This window comes from Platalea leucorodia (assembly GCF_965183815.1).
Source record: "Platalea leucorodia genome assembly, chromosome: 5".
NCBI classification, from domain to species: domain Eukaryota; kingdom Metazoa; phylum Chordata; class Aves; order Pelecaniformes; family Threskiornithidae; genus Platalea; species Platalea leucorodia.
In genome coordinates, this window is record NC_138827.1 from 17,693,371 (window position 1) to 17,714,081 (window position 20,711).

At 49.2% G+C, this 20,711-nt stretch overlaps 3 protein-coding genes across 16 annotated transcripts in view; 2 read left to right on the forward strand and 1 right to left on the reverse strand.

The window, feature by feature from the left end:
* The window catches only part of NHERF2 (NHERF family PDZ scaffold protein 2), a 41,001-nt gene extending 36,192 nt beyond the window's left edge, over positions 1–4,809 (forward strand). The window contains exons 7-8 of one of the 2 annotated variants that reach the window (XR_014228422.1): positions 1,911–2,131; positions 2,810–4,809. Coding sequence is in view for 1 of the 2 variants with exons in the window: in XM_082314517.1 (XP_082170643.1) it covers positions 1,911–2,069 (159 nt within the window). In the remaining variant the exon portion in view is untranslated. Of the gene's footprint in view, positions 1–1,910 lie in introns of both variants that reach the window. The other variant, XM_082314517.1, reaches the window with a different exon arrangement.
* Positions 4,810–5,381: 572 nt separating this feature from the next.
* On the reverse strand, positions 5,382–12,311 carry NTHL1 (nth like DNA glycosylase 1). 2 transcript variants are annotated; one of them, XM_082314518.1, is made up of 6 exons: positions 12,204–12,311; positions 11,433–11,680; positions 9,142–9,312; positions 8,428–8,587; positions 6,529–6,634; positions 5,382–5,894 (listed from the first exon to the last, which is right to left on the reverse strand). In XM_082314518.1, exons 1-6 carry the CDS (start codon positions 12,277–12,279, stop codon positions 5,771–5,773), a joined length of 885 nt encoding a protein of 294 aa, XP_082170644.1. In that variant the 5' UTR covers positions 12,280–12,311; the 3' UTR covers positions 5,382–5,770. The 2 variants fall into 2 exon arrangements, with proteins under 2 accessions (XP_082170644.1, XP_082170645.1); XM_082314519.1 differs by lacking the exons at positions 5,382–5,894; positions 6,529–6,634 and adding an exon at positions 6,689–7,049.
* A 119-nt stretch (positions 12,312–12,430) lies between these two features.
* TSC2 (TSC complex subunit 2) overlaps positions 12,431–20,711 on the forward strand; it is a 34,825-nt gene continuing 26,544 nt past the window's right edge. For 10 of the 12 annotated variants that reach the window (XM_082312890.1, XM_082312898.1, XM_082312895.1 and 7 more), the window contains exons 1-13: positions 12,431–12,442; positions 13,739–13,903; positions 14,791–14,877; positions 15,547–15,657; positions 16,560–16,704; positions 16,839–16,956; positions 17,437–17,485; positions 17,888–18,013; positions 18,377–18,450; positions 18,790–18,916; positions 19,574–19,717; positions 19,945–20,082; positions 20,296–20,399. In XM_082312890.1, the coding sequence (XP_082169016.1) occupies positions 13,766–13,903; positions 14,791–14,877; positions 15,547–15,657; positions 16,560–16,704; positions 16,839–16,956; positions 17,437–17,485; positions 17,888–18,013; positions 18,377–18,450; positions 18,790–18,916; positions 19,574–19,717; positions 19,945–20,082; positions 20,296–20,399 (1,361 nt within the window). In that variant the 5' untranslated portion in view covers positions 12,431–12,442; positions 13,739–13,765. Of the gene's footprint in view, positions 12,443–12,626; positions 12,682–13,738; positions 13,928–14,790; positions 14,878–15,546; positions 15,658–16,559; positions 16,705–16,838; positions 16,957–17,436; positions 17,486–17,887; positions 18,014–18,376; positions 18,451–18,789; positions 18,917–19,573; positions 19,718–19,944; positions 20,083–20,295; positions 20,400–20,711 lie in introns of those variants that run through there. The other 2 variants (XM_082312894.1, XM_082312891.1) reach the window with 2 other exon arrangements.

A 20,711-nucleotide genomic window follows, 5' to 3' on the forward strand; every position in this document is an offset into this window, starting at 1 on the left:
TTTAGCAGATTTTTTTCTTAAAATAATAAGTAGGGGATTTCTAAAGTGCTCAAAAATTTATCTTTAGCATGAGGCTCTGCTAAAAAGAGAGGAATGCCTCCACGCAGGTGCTCTGTGGAGTCTCTGCTGGTTCTCAGTGCTTGTGATGTTGCCTGCCCTGAGACGGCTGGGAGCGGGAGTCTGACGGCGGCAAGTGCTCATGCAGCCTCCTCTGAGCACCCAGAGCCTCTAAAACATCTCAAACGCCAGCTGTGAGCTGTGTCCGAGAGCTGTGGCCAAGCGCCTGCAGTCTGGCATCTCCGTTTCTCTCTAAGCATTAAATAATACATGTCCTGATCCAGTGGCTGCTGCCTTTGGAGAACCGGGCTGTGTCATGGTGCCTGAGCGCGGTGGTTCCTCCCATGGCACCACCTTTGGGCTCTTTCAGAGATTGCTGTCCCACCTCTGCACTAAAACCAGAGTCCCTGGGGGGTGGCAGGGTGTTTGCCTGGAGCTCTGCCCCCCAGCTTCTAGCCTGGCATGCTCATTCTAGCCACCGCCCGGTTCAGTGTGCATTCGTAAGCCAGAGCAAAGCTGGAGCCGTTATCTTGCAGCGCTGGTAGAAGACCTGCCCATGGTTATCAGCAGGGTTTGTGAAATCATTATTTTTGAGTTTCTCATGCATGCTAGGGCAGCAATGTGAGTAGGGAGGCTTTAAAATGTTTCCTTAAAACTGAAGGTCTTGATTCTGTATGTTTGCCCACTATTGACATGAGCGAGGCGCTTCTGGAGTGCAGCCGTGCAGCTCCAGGGTGCAGCCGCTTCTCCCCGAGCTGGTCTCCTCGGGCACCTCCGCCCTGCCTGGCACCAAGACCTGGCAAAGCCTCAGTACAGATGTGATCAATGAAGCAAAAGCTTTACATTGCGCCCGCTATGGAGCGTGCTGCCTGCTGAAACCAGCTCTGATGAACCAAGTCCTGGCAGGGATGATGCTTCCCAGACCTGTGGGGTTTGAGGGGCTCGGAGACACGGTGCTGGGTCTGTCCCCAGCAGGGATGCAATGGAATAAAAGCATTTTGGCCAGGATGTTAATTGTACCTTGAGGACGTGGTGGCCGTCCTTCACCTACTGCAAGAACAAGAGGGTCAGGGTTAGTGGAGGGGTACCTGGGGTTTCTGGCTTAAGGGCACATTGCTGCAGCAGCAGTGACTTTAGAAAGGAAAGTTAATTTTCTTATTACAAAAGTACTTTTATTAAGTAGATGGAAAGATGCTGTTTTCAATACAGTTCCCAAAGCAAATACAGCCTTGGCTGGTGTCTTACAGTGGCTGTGCTGAGCATGGCCAGCTGGGCACTCAGGCAGGCGCTGCTGTCCTCCCACACACCCCCCGTCCCCGCCTCGGTTAGCCACGGGTGCTCTGGGAGCAAACGGGTGCCTGGGCTGGAGAACACAGGGGGCCTTGCCACAACCCCTCCCTGTGAGCCCCAAGGCTCACCCAGCTTGCTCCCTTATCCCCGCTTTCCTGCAGGGATCCTGCCTACACTAGTGGCTTATTTTTCATTTTCCCAGCAGCCAAGTGGAGCAGCTTGTTTTCCCTCTGACAGCAGCTTCTGTGTTTCTGCTTTTTCACTTCCAGCCGTGGCAGCCACACATTCTTCAGGCGGGGAAAAAAACCCCATAAAACACAATGTAGTAATTAACTCCATGGCCACAGGGATGCCAGCAAAACCACAGACACGCCATGGGGGAGGGACTTTGACCTTCTGCTCCAAAAAAACCCACCCCTGTGCATTTGCTTATCATGCATGCTGGAGGAAACGCCTCTCCCAGGGCCATGCAGGGTGAAACGCTGCAGGACACCATGGCCATGCTCATGGTGGTGGGGGGGATGCTGCCATGGGCTGACATCTTTTCTCCCTTCTCCACGCAGGATGGAGATGCAGAGAAGAAAGACCCATTTGAGGAGAGCGGGCTGACCCTGAGCCCAACGGCTGCTGAGGCCAAGGAAAAGGTGCGGGCCAAGCGGGTGAAGAAGAGAGCTCCGCAGATGGACTGGAACAAGAAGCGAGAGATTTTCAGCAATTTCTGAGCCTTGCTGGTGGCTGCCATCTGCCGCTCTCCTGCCCCTGCCCCAGCTCGAACATTTCTGAGGTGCCTACGCCCTGTCCTTCAGTGTCCATGTGAGATGCTTTGTGCTCTGCTCTTCACTGGTTGCTTTTACAAGGCGTATTTTAAAGTCCTTTTTTATTTTTTATTATTATTATTATTATTATTATTATTGTTACTCACCAGTGATTCTCATAAGACAAATGTGACCAAAGCTCCTTTTCTTGCTTGCTCTTCAGCCTGGCTCTGGCTGCCCGCCGTCCCCTGTTCCTATGAGAAAGGACTGGAAGAGTTTAACTCTTGTTTCTTACCTGCATCATTTAGGCTTCTATTACTACTTTTTTTTTTTTTTTTAATTATTTGGGGTGTTTGTTTTGGTTTTGCGGGTGTCCCAGACTGAGCCCCGTGGGATGCTCTGTGCCACTGTGCAAATGTCTTATGGCCTCATGCCCCCACCATGGTGGGGGCCCGCAGGGTGGGGTGTACCTGGCACCCCCTCCCCGGCACCCTGTCTGCAGCATTAAATACTCACATGATGGGAAAACGGACAGTGGCTGTAAATCGCTCTTGTTGGCTTTGCTATTGAAACGAAAAAGTTTGTTTTGTTGTTTTTGTTTTTTTTTTTTAAATGAAGTCCCATATGTTTCCACTTAGTTTATGAACCTCCCTCCCCACCAGTGACTTCTGCCCTGGCAATAAAAGCCCCTTTTTCATCTCCAACAGCTCTGCAGAGGGGAGAGGGCAGGATTTAAAAACAAAACCCAAACCCAACAGCCCAAATGCCACAGGCCTCACCATTTGCAGTCATCGATGCAACGCTGAGCGGCAGGGGAAGGCAGGGAGCGGGGCCAATCCTGCCCTGCAGTGCGAGGAGCGGTGGTGCCGGCCCAGCTCCGGCAGCCTTGGGAGAAGACGAGTCATGAGATGCTACAAAACCTCTTTGGACAGACTTGAAAGTGAGCACAACCCAGTGTCTGTTTCCAAGGAGGAACACGGGGATCCGGCTCTAGATGTGGGCTTGGTGCTGGGGAAGTGGGGCTTAGCTGTGGCTGTGCCTAGGTGCTGGGTCCTGGAGCAGGGTCCGGGTCCCACCTGGTTTGTTACTGCTGGGCTGGTATTGGATGCCTCCAGCCCGCGAGCATAACTGAGGCTGTCTCGCCATCGGGAGGGTGTCCTCCGAAGCTGTGGGGTCTCCGTGGGGCTGGCTGTGAAGCAGGCAGCAGTGTAATGGAATGGGTGGTTGCTTTGGCTTTCTATGGCCTCCTTTGAAAACACTCTGCTCTTGGTATTAGAGCCTCAAAAATGTACCTTTAAAGCATTACAAATTAAGCCCATTTACTCTCTTTATTACTTGCCTTTGGCTGTAAATGAGGGAAGATGACTACTAAGCTGAACTACAACACTCTCTCAGAGGTTGCAGAGGTGTTTTACCAGGGCAGGGTCCCAGCTGTGATGGGGCTGGTCCCCTCCTTCCCACGCTCCAGCAGCTCCCCAAGCCCAGCCACGGTGGCTGCCCGGTATTTCTGCTCAAACGCCAAGGCAGCGGTGGGAAGGGACTGGGCACAGCAGGACAGTCAAGTACAAAACCACTTTCCCCAGCTAAAAGCAAATAGCAGCAATCACTTGAACATCGATGACCATTTTAAAGCACATGGCTGTGATTTTTGCCCTGCGTTACTCCAGCGCTGCTGCGTTAGAAGCCCGTAGCCTTCGGGTCAGTCAGTGCGCTACGGGTATTGTAACAGCTCTGTGTGTATTTCCAAAGTATTGAGCTAAAAGGTGCCTTATAACATTTACTGCTCTTCCCCGGCAGCAGGTTGGGGCTCAGCGCAGCGGTGGGTCGGTGTGGGGCAGGGGGACAGCAGCAGAGCCAGGATGTTTGGCTCCACCGTGGGGAGCAGCTGATGCCTGTGGCTGTTACCTGGCTGGCAGGAGAGCATGGAAAGCCTCAGGGGTGAAGGAGATGAGTTCTCTTGCGAAAGTTATCTTTTAGGAATGTTGATGGGCTGAACAGGTTGAAAATAATGACTTTGGAGAGGATCTGGTGCAGGTGTTTGGCTATCGGTGACAAGACTGGCAGCAGGACGATGGCTCAGGATGCGGAGAGGTTTGCTTCCCCTCCAGGACTCTGCCATTAACAAGACACCTCTTCCCTACCCTACTTCAAAGACAATTATCTGCTCTCTTTTTGGCCCCCAAAATATTTGCTTCTATAAATCAGTAATCTTTTGAAGGAGCCCTTCTTTTTCATGGTATGCACGTTGCTTCCCGTGCCTGCATAGCCAAACCCCAGGCACTGCCCCGGTCTGCGCAAGGCAGAGCGTTCCCCATTACACTGACCTAAACGTTGCGCTCTCCGATGCATGTCAGAGAGCAAAGACCTGTTTGTAAATACCGCATTTCTCATACAAGACTGGACCACTGCAGTTGAGGGGAGAAAAAAAGAATATGTAGTTTTGAATGCAGATCAAAAGAAATCAGGTGTGCAAATCTGTACTGATAAGATTTAAAAATCTTAATCTCTGCTTAGTCCATGGAAACTGCTCCTGGTTAAAGCACTTATCGTATTTCTGACATCTTGTAGCTCAGTAGTAATTATTTAGTTCCTGTACATTTAACTTGGGAAAAAAAATCAATAAAGTATAAGGCTGTCAGCTGCATTGTAAAAACATAATGTACACTGTAATGTCAGTAATAAAATTCATTTTCCCATGTACCGAGTACTTATTTGCTCGTTCCTCATCTGTTTGGTAGGGAACTTCAGAGCGGAATTACAGCCCTCTTTAGCACATTATAAACTTTGCTTCCTCCCTTGCCTGTTTAAAGAGTAGCTGAAATTATTCCTTTGAAGCTCTACAATGAAGTCAGCACTGCCCTTTCTTTGAAGAACAAAACACAGATGGTGGTGGTATCCCTTCTGTCAGCTTCTGAGGCACACACCAGCCTGGCTCCCGTGGCCACTGTAACCCTTGCCAGCACACACAGAACCAAGAGTAACGCTGGCTTGTCTCCTGCCCGCCCCTGCTCTGCATTACCCCCTGCTCTTCTGTTACCAGGACCCAAAGGTCACTTGTCCAGGCGGCGGCCTCCTCTGGTCCTGCCTCATAAAGTCTTCAGTTGTACCTTACTTATTGCAGTGCCCCTCGCTGCCCAGGCTAGGCAGGCGGCGTGGCAGGTTGCGTGCTGCCTGCTCTCAGCTGGCAGGGCTGGTTGCTATGGTCCCACGCTTTGGTGAGGTCACCCATGCTCTCTTCCCCCTGCCCTGTGTTGCACAGATGCCAGCAAACCTCACAGGTGAAAGAAAAAAACCCCACCACCTTTATTAAATGTGTATTTACAAGCAGCAGCAACTCCCCTAGCACAAAGCGTTTCTCTCCAGCTACTCCTGACGCGGCACAGCCTGCTGCTCTGCTGGGGCATGCTCGGGCATTCACATGGGGGCTGGAGCCTTTAGCACTGACACAGCAGGACTGCTGCACTTTGAAAGACCCTTTTTCCTCTCAAGAGCTCAGCCATTGCCAGCGGCTGCTCCCTCCCCAGAGATGCTGAGCTGGCTGCAGCAGTCTCCTGTTTCCCTGCAGTCACACAGCCAGCCCCGTGCAAAGCACAGCTTTACTAGGGCTCAGCTCCGGGCTGCCACTGAGCCGAAGCAGCTTTGTTGCTCTATGAAGACCGGATGATCCCTCAGAGTCTCTTAGCAGCTGGGCAAATGTCTTGATTGAGGCACTCATTGCAGCGAGGATTCACAGGCAGGCAGGTCTGCTGGCCAAAGCCCACCAAGAGCCAGTTTATCTCCCTCCAGAGATCCCTGCAGTGAGAGGAAAAAAAACATGAGCTTTCCGATACAGCTGCTCAGAGGGGTTAAAGAACAGCCCGTGCTTTTAAATGGATCCCTTTCGCCTACTGCCTGTTCCTCTTGGCTTCTCAAGGTGCCTGGAGGCAGGTCCCAGCCTCCTGCTAAGAACAGCCTTCCTAACCTTTCCTGATCCCTCTGAACTGGGGTGGGGAGCAGAGGACAGACACACGAAGTGCCTGTGGTCATTCTCTTGTGCTATGGTACGTGCCAAATGTGGAGATGCAATAGTGTACCTGTCAGCTGGCATTTAATACTGAAGATTAAGCATCAATGAAGGCCAGAATCTCACCATGGTCTGATACGGCTGGGGCCATTAGACTCAGCAAAGTCCCGTGTAGAAAAGCACCTGGCTACGCTAGTGGTGATCGATATATCGGATAGCCATGAAACAACCAAGTAGCTGAGATGCTGCTGCTGCAGCTCTCTGGGAGAGGAGAAACACCTGAAGACTAGTCCCCTATAAAGAGGAGGGACCCAAAGTGCAGTCACTGAAAATGCTATAAGCAGAATTGTGTGCAGACATGGCTCCTGCAGCTAGCTTGAGGGGCTTGGTGTGGAGGAAGGAGGCTGGGGTCTCAGACCTCACCTGGGCAGCCAGTCTTCCAGCGCTACCCGAGTTTCCTCAGGATATTTGGTCTCCTTCTTCACCCATTTCAGCCTGTTTGTGATCCTGTGCACATGGGTGTCCACAGCTAGGAAGGGAGAGCCCAGAGTTTAGGTGGGGGCAGACACACCTGAACGGAGAGAGCACAGCCAAAAGCTGCCTGTCACAGCACACCAGGTACAGTGCCCTGCACGGACGTCCTCTGTGGGCTGGCAGAACAGGCAGGTGAAACAGGAGGGGAGACTCACTCGCAGAACAAACATGCTGCTTTCTTCCTAGGCCCAGAGTCAAAAGCAAGACGGGATAGATACCTCACACCACGCAGCTAGCGACAGGCTCACACAATCTGACCTAGCCTTCCTTCAAAGGTTTGCGTGCTCTGATCCAGCAGGCACGGGGCAGCCTGTCCCAGGTTCTCTTCCTCCCTGTGTTTCAGCTGATGTTATGCAAGTTGCAGTCTCTGCCCCTTAGTTTACCCAGATGGAAAACACATTTCATAATACCTACCAACACAAGAGGGTTTGTGAGGCTTAAACGAATGTTTATAAAGTGCTTTGAGCTAAAAAGCTCTGAATGCAAAGTATATTATTGTTAGATCAGCAGCGATAAACCTGTCTCTATGGCTAATTGGGCAAACCCCAGGAAATTGCTGTAAACAGGAAGACTAAGTCTTGCCTCCTAAATCAAAACTGAGCACACAATTATTTGGAAAATAGTTGGCTAGTTTGGCTCCCTTTAGACTTCCCTCCCCCACAGCAGGGAGAGAACAACAGACCCCAAGCTCTGTCAAATCTAGTGCAAGAGCCACATTTCGTACAGCTGACGGTCACCAGTGGGGCTGCAGGAGTCAGCTGCCGCCCGCACTGACCTTGGGCTGTGTGCTCGCCGCGGCGGCAGTCATTCATCAGGTGGCACCATTCCTAGCTTTCCCAGGGCTCCCCCTTTAAGCAGCAAATACACTTGGAATATTAATCTGTCCCCAGGGGCCCCCAGGCCGGGCAGCCTGCTGGGACGCCGCAGCTGATTGTCCAGCCCCATCTGCCGGCTGCTGAGGGCAGCTCTGCTGCCAGCCACGCTCCCCAGACAAGGATCATGCGGGAGCAAACCTGCCCTGGGTCTGGCCTGGGCCCATCTCCACCGCAGACTTCCTCCCAGCTGATCCCTGCTAAAGCATGCAGCTCCATGGCGTACAGCTGCGCGCTCTCTGTTCAATAAACACAGCAAACAAACAAATGTACCTGTGGTCACCTATTACCCAGCTGCAGGAACTAAAACAGATCAGAAATTCTGTAGCTACAGATTGCCTGAGACCATTTCTTTCTACGACCCATCATGAATTACTGATTTCAAATGGTAACTTTGACTAAGCCCTGCTTCTGCCCTCTTACAGCTTGCCAAACAAAAATCCCAAATGCGATTTGTTTAAACGGAAGCAACCCCAGAAAAAAATAATGTCAGACTATCCTAAAAGTATCCCCAAATCACAAAATTATCTCCACCTCTCTTTCACTTGATACCGAAGAGATTTCAAAGCATTATTCTGCTAGCACATCTTTTTGGAGGCCTACCCAATTAGGCAATGCTTGCACTGCTTACCAGCATCCGAGGGGAGGGACTGACTGTCCTTGGGGATTTTTGCTATCATATTTGGGGTAAAAGAGTAGCTGGATCCATGCTTAAATCCTATAGCAACTCATCTGCTGTGAGTGGTTGAGGGTCACATCCTCCACTCACCCAAATACTCTGCAGATGACTAAACTGAAGCGATGCTATCAGGCTCCTGGGGCAGGCAGTTTACCCAGCTGCAATGCTTCCCTTCTGCCCAGGGAATGGATCAGGCAGAATTTAGGAGAGGAATGGGGAAAACAAGGTCCAGCCTACCTATCCCAGATACACTGTCCCAAGCAATGTTCATGGCCAAGTGGGCCATTTTGGGCCCAACTCCTGGCAGCTGCACCAGCTCCTCCACAGTGCTTGGTATGTCGCCCCCGTACTTCTGCTTCAGGATGGCTGTCGTCTGCTTTATGTACTTCACCTTGTTCTGGAAAACCAAGGGGAAAGGCAGAAAATCCAAGCTGCTCTCCAATGCAGGGAAGAGACAAACAGCTCAGAAAACAAACCATTCCTGAGCGTATGTTACATGTGAGGCCACACACTGGACTTTGTGGAGGGGAGAGAGAGGTCTTTGAAAGCAAAATGCTGAGACCTGATTAGCTCTAACCCTCCCTGCACACTCTAGGCACTGCAGCAAACAATCTTGCTGTGAATACAAATTGCTAAATCTGGCGTAAAATACATCCTTCAGCTTGACTCCAGGGGAAAAATCACCACGGGGTGTGGCACGCAGGCTGAATACCGGCTGGGGGTGTGTCACTAAAGAGCGGGGCTGGTTCGCACCCGTCTCCTGCCTTCATCACCTGCCGTCAGCTCAGCGACTGGCCATGAGTACAGCCTGCAAAGGACAAGCCTGCACCCCCCTTGCACTCCTCTCCTGGGCTTCTGAGCTGTCTCAGACAGCTGCATGGGAGCAGAGGACGGTGGAGAGGGTTCCTCTACGTGCACATCACGTGCACGCTGCCACGATCCTGCACTCACCCTCCAGAATCCTACAGGGTAAATGATCTGCCCAAGCGTCACATCATCCATCTGCAAAATACTGTCAACTGTGAGGCCGTGCTGCCTCAGGCGCAGCATGGCAGCTGATGTCACCTGGTCCTTGGTCTGGCTGGAGAGCATCAGCGACAGCAGAACTTGGTAGCGCATAACCTGGGGAAAAGGAGACAGTGAGACACCCCAAGATCTCTGAGAGGAGATCCGGCCACCTCTGGGGCTCGGTTCTCCCACCCAGCACCATCTTCAGTCCAGTGCATAATATGGACCTACCCTGGTTCAGCCGTACCTATCTGCAAGAGACTGGAAGGCTGCAACAGAAATGATCCATAACCTTTTACTTCTACCACACAATAAAGAGAGAAAAGAAACACCTTCAATCCAAGCAGTCAGCATGCGTAAAAGGGCAAAGAGCAGCTACCGTCTGCTGGGATCTCACATCCAAAGATGCCAGTGCTTAGCCACAGAGGGTGAGATAAAGCTTTTCCTGATGATGGGATTCTCAGGAGATCCCACAGGACGTAGAAGTACAAACACCCAATGATTTTTCATGCTACTTCTGCTCTAAAGCTGCTTTTGAAAATCCCATCCCTTTCCCACCAGGCTTCAGTAGGAACTGGGTATCTGGCTCCAGTGAGCTCCTTAGGAAACCAAATCTAAAGAATTGGGATGACAGAGACTGTGAGATGAAGCACAAAACCCGCAAGTTCCTCCGACGCTGTCATGCAGCGTTTAGCCCAGACTATTCACCTCCTATTTTTCAATTGATTTTTCCCCAGATGCGATTCTGTCCCCACCAGAATGAGGAGGATGATGCAACTAACCTGGACTGACCCAGGATAAGGTGGGGTGCAATCCTTCCTCCAGCTCTCTTACAAACAAAGTTTACAGAACTGCAAGTGCACTGGGACAAATCTCTGAGTGCATGGAAGTAGGGTAATCTCCGAGTGCATGGAAATTGTGTGAGGAGCACTGGTGTGTGCTGAGGGTTACAACATCCACTTTTTCTTGGAAGCAACAACCCTGCTTCCCTAGGGAAGAAAAGTTATTTCCGTATCGTGCACCATGGTCCTCCTGGCCCCACAGCTGCACTTGGTGCCAGCCCACATGGCTGCAGAGCGTGTGACGCTGTCTGAATCCAGAGTCAAAGTTAACCATTTTCCCCAGGGATCCAAGCCCAAGGCACGATGCCAGCAATAAGGACAGCATTACAAGCGCTGAAGCTGTGCAGCTGTGTCTTCGAGACCCCTCCCTCGAAGCCGGTCAGGTCGCCGTGCAGCACACGACTCCCGCTGCTCCGCCAAGCCTGCCTGCGAGTTATCTCCACGTTCCCACACCAGCGCCATGCATGGAGAGTGCATCCCTGCAGCCCCGGATCCCAGCGCCATGCCACGGCCTCACTCCACTTTGTTTTTTGTACTGAGGCAAATGGTCCCCTTGGAGGGAGGTGTCATCTGGGGCCTTTGATTGTGTTCCCAGGCTTGGGGAGCACAGTGCCATCCCAGCATGGCCCTTCCTTTCAACCAGTATCCCCTTAAAAGTGGACTGCAATAGGGGAGGAAGCCAACCTACACTTCTGTGCTGCTCTGAAGAACATAAAAGCAGCCTGGAAAGTTTTTTTTCTCAGCTCCCCTCGCCTTTTCTCTGTACTGCTTTTCCTGTGTATTACAGAGCCATCTTACTGGATACCTTCCTTGGAGTCCTACAGAGATTTTTAAGAAAAAAGGGACATGCCTTCACGCCCTGCCAGCCTGCCGCAGAAGACAGCACTGCCACAATACACTTTCAGGGTTTTCACTCCCAAGTCCAAAATCATCCTATTTTTGCCACAGCTCCTACTCTTGGTTCAGCCTGCTAACTCCTCTGGCAGCAGTTTAAGCAGAGGACAAGGGACTTTCACAGCTGTGTTTGCTAGTTGGTCTCTATGCACAGCATGGGCTGAATACGAGCAGAGAACATCTCAGAAAATACCCGCTGCCATTTCACAAGGGCTGTCTGAAGCCAACGAGCCTGGTACCGGAGAGGCAGTGGCTGACTCTCCTCCTCTAGCAGGATGAATGGTTTCTCTCATATGCATGCTTGTGCAGTAACCTCTTGTGGGACCAATCCCAGCCTAGAGTCCTGATACAGCTTGCGTTTATTTTTCTGTTCTGGAGATATCCAAAATGGGACACATCCAGGGGCAACATGAGGATGAGGAAGGCTGGAGGGCTATGGAAGCAAGGCTGTATTTTCATGTGCCTGCCTGACGGGGCAGGGCAGCAGGGTGTTGTTACCTGTGGAGGTGCGCTGCTGTCATAACACTTCTCCACTCCCATCTCATCGACGGGAGCATCTCTGTTCCGCCTCATTTCCCGGATGCGCTCCAACTGCTGCCGCCAGTCCTTTGGCTCCCAGCGTGATCTCTGCGGCTCAGATATCCCCTGCTCAGCACCATCCCCCTGCCCAGATTCATAGGCAATGGCAACGCTCTTCCTCCTCCTGCTGCACCTTGGGATGCTGGCTGTGCCATGGACCTGGCTTGCTGCAAGAGACAGAAGAGAGATTTTCAGGCCTGAGGCCAGGGAAAAGAAGCTCTGGTCTCCCACCAGAGCCCAGCGTCAGCCTCGTGTGCCAGCAACCACCTGGGGGACCCCGACAAGGGCAGAACTCATCTTCCCCATAGTCCCAACCCAGCAGCAACCCCTCACATCCACCCAGCCCTCACTGCAGCCAGCCGTGGGGGGAGGAGGGGCTTGGAAGGACCTAGGAAACAGGTGACAACACCTGGGGACACATGTCACACTACGGGGACGCGTCTCCCAAACGCACAGGAGGCTGCTGAAGGACGAGACGCATCCCCAGGTCCTCGCCCAGTGCCACAGGCAGGACAGCCGCAGGGGTGCTGCCACATCCCGGGCTCCGAGGGGGAGGGGACAAGGACACCACGTCCCTGTCCCCCGGCCGGGCTGGGCCCTCACTCCCCCTTGCTTGCAGGCCCCCCTCCCCGTGCCAAGGCCGCACACCACCCCGCCAGCCCGGGAAGCACCGATCCCTCCGCCCCGTACCTCCGGCCGCCCCGCCGGCTCTGCCGAGCCGCCGGGCCGCCGCCCGCCCACGGCCGGCGGACACGGCCGCGCACATGGCGGCGGCCCCGGGCACTACCGGCCCCGGCGTGCCCCGCGGCGGGCGCGGGCGCCGGAAGCGGCGGGACTTCCGCCGGGGGCGGGGCGCGGCGCGGCCGGGGGGGCCGGCGCGGAGCGGGGCGCTGGGCCGGGGGCGGCGGGGCCGGGCCGGGGGTCGGCGGGTGAGTGAGGGAGGGAAGGAGGGCGTGGGCGAGCGGCGGCCCCGTTGGCCGGGCGGGGGGGCGATGCCCGGGCCGGGGTGCGCGGGGGCCTGGCGGGGCCTAGCGGGAGGCGGGGCCTTGCCGTGCCCCGGGGGTGTGTGTGGGGCTGCCCCCGGCCGGGGGGGGGTCCTCCGGGTGTCCCCTGTCAGGGAGCCGCGCTGTGCTGGGGGGGCCTGTGGCGTGTCCCCTGCTGGCTGTCCGTAAGGGGTTGCGGCGTGTCCCGGGGTGATGGTGGGGGGGCTGTGGTGTGATCCCGGCGTGTCTGGGGGGGGGCCGCCGGTCACTGTGCCGTGTCCTGGGGTGGTGGGCTGTGATGTGTCCCCCGGGGCGGTGGGCTGCAGTGTCCCCCCCAGGGTGGTGGGCTGTGGGCTGCTGTGTGTCCCCTGGTGATGTTGGGCTGGGGGCCGTGGCGTGTCCCCTGGGGCGCTGGGACAGGGTCTGCGGCGTGTCTCCGGGGAGCACAAGCGATTACTGTGGCCTGTGCCCAGGGCACGGGGAGGGCTGGGGTGTGTCCGTGGGGGCACAGGGCACAGCCGGGGGGCTGCTGGCTTTGTGCAGGAGCGTGTGCCGAGGGCAGGGTGCTGGGGCTGCGCCGGCATGCCAGGAGCGGGTGTCCTGCTCTGAGCCGGGTGTGGGGGTCCCCGAGGGGCCGTGGGCTGGGGAGACAGTTTCTGAAGGATGTTGCTGTCGATGTGCCATTGCTGTAATGGGTGTGCTTGTTCTCGCTCCCCCTCTTTCTCCTTGCCATGGCAGCATTTGGATGTTCGAACGCTCTGATTTGTAAGTCCTTCCTCACGTCTCGCTACTTTCAACATCTACTTTACAGTGCTGTGTGCTTGTCCATTGCTTTTCAACTGGGAACAAGTACTTCAGCTCACACCCACCAAAAAGTGTGCGTGTATGTTTATACTTCAGAAATCAGCTCAGCTGTTTGAAAATGTGGTGTGGTGTGTGCTGTTTGAAATGGGCTGTGGTGGTGCTGGGCATTCGGAGCTCCCAGAAAATGGTAACCCTGAGCTCCCCATTCCCTGGATAGCTGCAGGATGTGGGTGCTGAAGGCAGGAACAGTGCAGGCTCCTCATACATGCAGGCTCCTTGCTGTTTTGTCCTCAGGGTTGGGCTTCTCCCTTGTTTGAAACAGCTTGAGACATCAGAGCTGTTTGTCAAAGCCACATTGTGATGGCTGTTACTGGTGTTTTCCTGCTTAAAGATTCCCCTTGGGCCTCCCTTAACAGAAACCCTATTCTGTATTTGCAGGGGCTCAGCGCTGCTTGCTTGTCAGCGATGGCAAAGCCTCAGAGCAAGGATTCGGGACTGAAGGAGAAGTTCAGGAATCTCCTGGGGCTGGGAACATCCCGAGGAAGTTCAAAGTCATCGGAGGGCAAGCAAACAGAGTTTATCATCACTGCAGAAATACTCAAGGTGTGAGAACTGACCATAGTAAAGGTGGGGATAGTGCCTGGATTACCTGAGCTGCGAGGATCAGAAGGAGGGCTTGCTTATTCTCCTTTCTGTTTTGCCATTCATTTGCTCTACGATCGTGCCTTTTTACCTTATCTCTCAATTCATTCTCTAGTGAAATGGGTGTAAAACTCACCTACTTTGAAGCTACGGCATTTTAATTATTCAGTGTTTGAATATTTTTGCGATATTTGATAGGATGGTGTTGTCTTCTGTTGGGTTACAGGGTGTTTCCTCAAAATATATTGCTCTTTTTTTATAGTCTGAGCCTGATGAAATTTATGTGGTGGCAGTTAGCACAAGCTGGAAACTGTTTGTATTTTATGAAAACCTTACGGTTTTGTGAAAATTAAAAAACAACAACAACATTATTCCAGTAATTGGTACAGCAAGTGTGTAAGCAGAATAGTTGGCACTCAGGGAGGAAAACACGTAAAAGGGAGAAGGAGACCAGAATCCCTTCCCGTCGGTGCTGGAGCAGCCAGGCTCTTGCCTGCTGGAAGGCTGGGGAGCCGGATTTAACGTCCCTCCTTTCCCTGCCCTTCTCCCGTGAACCGAGCAAGTGCCACAGCCAGTGAGTTACTAACATTTGTGAAGAAAATGAGATGTTCTGTCCTGGAGGTGAAAAGCTGCTTGGCTCCAGTTCTGTGAAAGCTCTAGTTTTGACAAATCATTTGCTAATGAAAAAAAGTTTTTGGAGAAATTCCTGAAAAGTTCCAGTGATGACTAATGGTTAGATCATTTTGGACAAATGTGTAACTTATTTTTCAGTGGTTCATGATCCATGAGAAATGGATAAGTGTTTCTAGTAAGATAAACTGTTAGCTTATTTCTACATTTCTTTCCAGGAACTGAGCATAGAATGTGGATTAAGTAATAGAATACGAGCAATCAGTCAAATTTGTGAAGTGGCAAAAACAAAAAAAATTGAAGAGGTAAGTTTCAAAGTGTTCAGTGAATATTGGACGGATGAAAATTTAAGCAACAGCTCTTAACCTATCGTAAGAGGCTCTTGTAGTTTAGGCTGCCTTTTAAAATTGGTAATCCCAGAAGCTGTTTTGTGCTGTCCAAACCTGTAAAAGGATAGCTCACGTGCCAAGGAAATTAGTTTTGTCCAACCTACCAACTGTGGAGCAGAGGGGACATAGCTGATGGGCTTCCTGAACTGAATGGAAGGAGAGGGCTACGAATATGCAGGCCTGTTCAGGACAGTTCATGGGAGATGATGATAATCCTGTAGAAGAGGCGTTTGCTAGCTCCTTCTGTCTTGTTAACAAGCGACTTCAAATTGGTTTTAAACTCATTTTGTATTTGGGTGAAGGTTTCTGCACAAATGTTCACACTGAAGTCAATGTGTGAATGAAGAACTTCAGTTACTGGGGTGCAAGTTTTCATGTAGGATGGGATTTGGTGTCTCTTATGTGGTTCATCTGAGTTTATGACTGGGCAGGTGAGAGTGTTCCTCGGAAAAGAGAGCTCTGGACATGAAATCCCTGGAGATCTTGTTCGTTAACTTGCCATAATTAATGACTGACCTACTGGGTAAAGATCCCAGAACAAGCTTAACTTTCCTACTACTGCCTGTCTCCTATGTTTGTTTTCAGCATGCAGTGGAAGCAATATGGAAAGTGGTAGCTGATATGCTCCAGCCAGAGCGCCCCATCGAAGCCAGACATGCTGTTCTTCATCTGCTAAAGTCAATCGTTCAAGGACAGGTGAAAACAAACAAACTGTAGAAGAAACACTACACTTAAACTAGGGTTTGTTCAGAGTGTGAATGTGAAAAACGTTGGGTGGCTCTTGTCTACAACTTTCCATGTTTCTTATTTTGGTTGTGCCTAGTAAATGGGGAGAGGAAGCATTTAAATTTAAGTCGTGGTTTGACCTTATAGCAAAACTTTTCATACAACTTGTAGAAAACTTCTGTTTTGTGGCAATGTTCTTGAAAAAGAGGAAATACTTTGGGTTAAATTCCGCATAGTACAGCAAATTTTATATGGCCCAGACCTATTTAATATATTAAATTATTAAATATATTTTAATAGCCCAGACCTATTAGTCCTAGTCTGCAGCTGTTTTTGATGTGTCAGCATGTCAAGTATGCAAGAAGTTCTGTATGAGATACTTTTCTAGCCTGGCCAAGTTAAGCATACTATGAATTCTTCAGATTTCACAATGTGCTATACAAACGTAAGACTGTGTCAGACCAAAGTTCTAGTTTTCAGTATTCTGAAAAAGTAGGGGTAGACGCTTATGAAAAGAATAGGCATTGATTCTGGTTTGCTGGCTTGTTTTTTTTTTTTAAACGGTCTGCTGGCAGTGCTGTCATTTGCAGTTTCCGTGGATTACTTTGTGTATTGGATGCTGTCTGTGTGTTGCTGGACAAAATGCCTCCAGCCCTGGGTGCTGGTATAACAGATTGAGAAGACCTGAGCCATTGTCAATAGCCAGTAGAGGCTGGAGGTATTTTCGGGAGACTTTCATAGCCTGTAGGAAAAGAAGATAATTTCAAGCATGAAGATTACTGTTATAGACCTTGATAAGGTCCAGGCCTTAACTGTCTTTTTTCATCAGTGACACTGTTATTCCCCTCCCCTCCTCTTTTTTTTTTTTTAAGGGTGAGAGATTAGGGATCCTCAGAGCACATTTTTTTAAGGTTATTAAGGACTATCCCTCCAATGAAGACTTGCATGAACGGCTTGAAGTGTTCAAGGCTCTAACAGAGAATGGACGATACATCACCTACTTAGAAGAAGAGTTAGGTGAGTATTGTCTCTACCCCTCTTCAATTTGGTGGGAATAAGTCAAGGGGCAGGCATTCAGTCATATGAGAACAAGGTAGTGATAACACTTCTGGGTAGAAAGCATATTGTAACAATTTGTTTTCCTTCTTCAGCTGACTTTGTACTACAGTGGATGGATGTTGGTTTGTCTTCTGAGTTCCTTCTGGTTTTAGTGAACTTGGTGAAATTCAATAGCTGCTATCTGGAAGACTATGTGGCTGACATGGTCCAGTAAGTTGGCTTTTTTTAACTCCTGCATTCTTGGTAAACTACAGGAAAAAGTTGCAGATCAATAGACAGATAAGTGGAATCTTTTTCATCCGATCTGGATCTGTTTCATTCCAGGTCATACCTGACACTTCTGACAAATATTTGTTTTTCAGTTCTTACAATGTTCAGGTCTGTTTTAGTTTAACTGCATGTGCTTTCCCCGTTTCATGTGATGGACCTGATTGCGATGCTTAGTCTCACAGAGGGTCTCTGCTATTGCATTAGTGTAGGCATACTGAGTTGCATTTAAGTGCAACTTTAAGCTAACTTTGTAAAAGAGATTGTAGTGTTCAGTGTCTCTAGGAATGTTGTCAGCAATGCCACAGTAAGGGGAACGATGAGTAAAATAACATGCCAATTTACTTGTCTGTTTTGGCTCTTTGTAATTTGCCTAAAATCATATGAAGCAAACAATTATAATTAAATGTTCTTTCCTAACAGCAAGATATGCCTCTTGTGCATTCAGACTTCATCTTCTGTGGACATAGAGGTCAGTAATTTGAGTCTCTCTCAGTACTTTAGAGTTCTTTGAAATTCTTTGAAACTGTAACTTTTACAAACAAAATCAGATCATCAGACTCTCCGCTCAGTTTATTCTCATCTTACAAGAGAGCTAATACAATGTTATAAAGTATTTGTAAGCCATTGGATCTCATAGGCCAGTAATCGTTTTATTCTAAAAGAAACAGAGCATTGATAAATTTGATAAGCGAATCAATTTTTCAACAGTGCTTTTTATGGTTTACTTTCCATCTTGCAATTATTTTAAAAAAAAAAAAAAAAGACATATCTGTATCCCTTTTGACTTCCAGAAGATTTCCTGGTCTGCCAGGTTAGGATTTGACCTGCTTTATTCCTAGAGAAGTGTATAACCATTTTGTCTTTCCCAAAGATTTCCTTGCAAGTCCTAGATGCAGTTGTTTGCTATAACTGTCTGCCATCAGAGAACCTGCCAGTATTTATCATCACTTTGTGCCGTACCATCAATGTGAAGGAGCTCTGCGAGCCATGCTGGAAGGTCAGAACTTTCATGTAGTTTGTTTTTTTTTTTAATGAGTTTGCTGTTTTGGCCTCATAGATGAAATGTCAGATGTGCCTGTGCACATTTGCCATAAATTTCAGTTTGCTTTTAAGAGTAAATTAATAATTGTTTCAAGTATTAAGGGATCAGCACATTGTTAGTGTAAGTCCTGTCATGTCTGTGGAATTTACTCATAGCTTCCTCTCAGCTGATGCAATAGGCTGCCTTTTCTCTAGTGGCATGGAAATGGCCGGACACATTTACTTACCATAAGCGGGCATGATCGGCCAGCTAACTGCATATTTAGGCTAATGAGTGTTTTAACAATTGGATATTTAAGTGTTCTCTTTGAATTTGCAGCTTATGCGCAACCTCTTGGGAACTCATTTGGGACACAGTGCCATCTACAACATGTGCAGGATCATGGAAGACAGGTATCTAACAAAATGCAAGGAATTCAGTAGAGGTCCCGTGGAGATAGGTAGGGAGTCACTGACCTCAGTAGAACAAGCTGAAGGTTCTGATGCTTAGAAATTAATTCCCTTCCTAGTTATGCTGCTGAAGTGCTCATTTTTTGGCTTTTCCGAATTTAATTTTCCTTTGTTTAAAGTTGTACTAAATTATTTTCTGCTTTTAATGTTTGTAAATTGCTGTGCAAGGCTATGATGTGTAACAGCTGGGAATTCCTGTTGTGACGGTGTATACTCCTATTCACTCTTGTATGCTAAAATAATTGTAGCATGGTCTAAGACTTTCCTTCCATCTATTCTTAGAGCTTACATGGCAGATGCAGCGCTGCTGAGAGGAGCTGTGTTCTTTGTTGGGATGGCTCTGTGGGGTGCTCATCGCCTCAATTCACTCAAGAATTCCCCAACTTCAGTGCTGCCTTCATTCCTCAAGGTAGGATGGGATGCTGGAGGAACTTTTTAATCAGGTATACATCTGGACCTGTACAAATTTACAACAAAAATGTGGTCCCCTACACCAAAGAGATCTTTGTATGCCTGAAAGACAAGAGGCAGCAATTGGGTATGGGGTGAAGCATGGGGAAACAGTAAAACAACAGAGGATTTAAGTTTGAAACTGAGGCATCCTTCTGGAATACCTTTGTTGACCAGAAAAGCAAAGTCTGAATTCTTTTTATCAAATATCTACATTGTGGATACTTCATCTTAAAAAATAAAAACAAAGCAAAAACTTTCACTCTTTCCAGTGTGTGATACAAAAAGTGAGGGATGGTGTCTTCAGAGACAGCCTCAGAGCGTTTTTAAAATTTTCTCATCTGAGTGCATCAGGCAGGAATTAGTAGCTTTAACCCCGTGTGTCTGCTCTGGGAGGTGGGACTGTATTTAACATCTGATCTACAGCTGTTTGCTAGAGTGCATAACTGCACTTTATAAAATGGGTCTTTGCCGTTTGTGCATGTAGACTTGAATATATTCATCTCAGACCTTCAGGCTAGGTTCCTAATTAGTAAGGAGTGTTTCATTTGAATTTAAGAGGGTTTCTGATCGCTGCTTTCCAACTGTTAACTGACCGAAATGCTTTGTATTCCAGGCCATGACATGTCCTAATGCAGTTGTGTCTTATGAGATAGTTCTGTCCATAACACGTCTAATAAAGAAGTATGGGAAGGAGCTGCAAGCTGTAACGTGGGATATCCTTTTGGACATCATGGAGCGATTACTGCAACAGCTGCAGGTAAGTGTTGAGCCTGTCTCGATGTGCTTTCAATCAAAAGACCTTGCTGTAAATATTTTTGCAAATTGATCTCCTGTTTGTACACTCTTATGAACTTTGAAGCTGAATGAAGGTTTAGCCCAACTGTCAGTACTGTGCTTCTCAACTGAGTTTTCTGTTTGTATTTAAAAGTTAGCGCTTTCTGGTAAGGTAGAGTTCTTTTAGGAATGTTTTTGTCTCCATTTCAGAGTCTGGAGAGCCAAGAACTTAAGTCCATTGTACATGATCTTTTGACTACAGTAGAAGAACTCTGTGACCAGAATGAATTCCATGGCTCTGAAGAGAGATTTTTTGAGCTGGTGGAAAGATGTGCTGATCAGAGACCAGTAAGACTTTACTTATTATTGTCTTCCTTTCTTGCCAGTTGAATCCATTTTGTTACTCAGTACAGTTGAAAGTTGGGAGTTGTAAAATAGCAAGTGGTCAGAAAATCACAGCAAGGACTTACATGAGCCTTATTCTCGGGGGGGGTGTTGGGAGAATGGATATATTGTATTTGCTTATACACTAAAAAAAAATTCTTGATCTTTCTGTGAAAGGAATCTTCTGTATTAAACTTGATAACATACAGAGCTCAGTCCATTCATCCTGCCAAAGATGGCTGGATTCACAACCTGCAGATGTTAATGGAGAGATTCTTCAGGTATGAAATCATAACTTTCTGAATACAAGGCACTTTCAAGTGTTTCTTGCCACCTTTTTGTGTTAGATAATTTTGTTTCTGAAGTTCTAATGTTAGTAAATGACTGCTAAGAAGTATGGTAGTGCCAGGGCACAGTACATGAATGGATTTTGTTTAACAGAAGAAAAACTTTCCACTGAGTTATTTATGGTTTTTTTTTTTCCTTTATTTCCATTGGATTGTGCTATTCCAATTAGCTTAGGCAGTTATGTTTCCACTCCACAGCACTATGTAGTTCTGACACCAAACAAGGCTTTCCTGTTAAGCATCGGG

Excerpts from the sequence above, each read along its gene's own strand:
- NTHL1 (XM_082314518.1), bottom strand. The coding sequence starts at position 12,279 with ATGTGCGCGGCCGTGTCCGCCGGCCGTGGGCGGGCGGCGGCCCGGCGG. Across the intron at positions 11,681-12,203 it reads AGCCGGCGGGGCGGCCGGAG|CAAGCCAGGTCCATGGCACA; the intron begins GTACGGGGCGGA and ends TGTCTCTTGCAG. Across the intron at positions 5,895-6,528 it reads CTGGAAGACTGGCTGCCCAG|GGATCTCTGGAGGGAGATAA; the intron begins GTGAGGTCTGAG and ends CTCTCACTGCAG.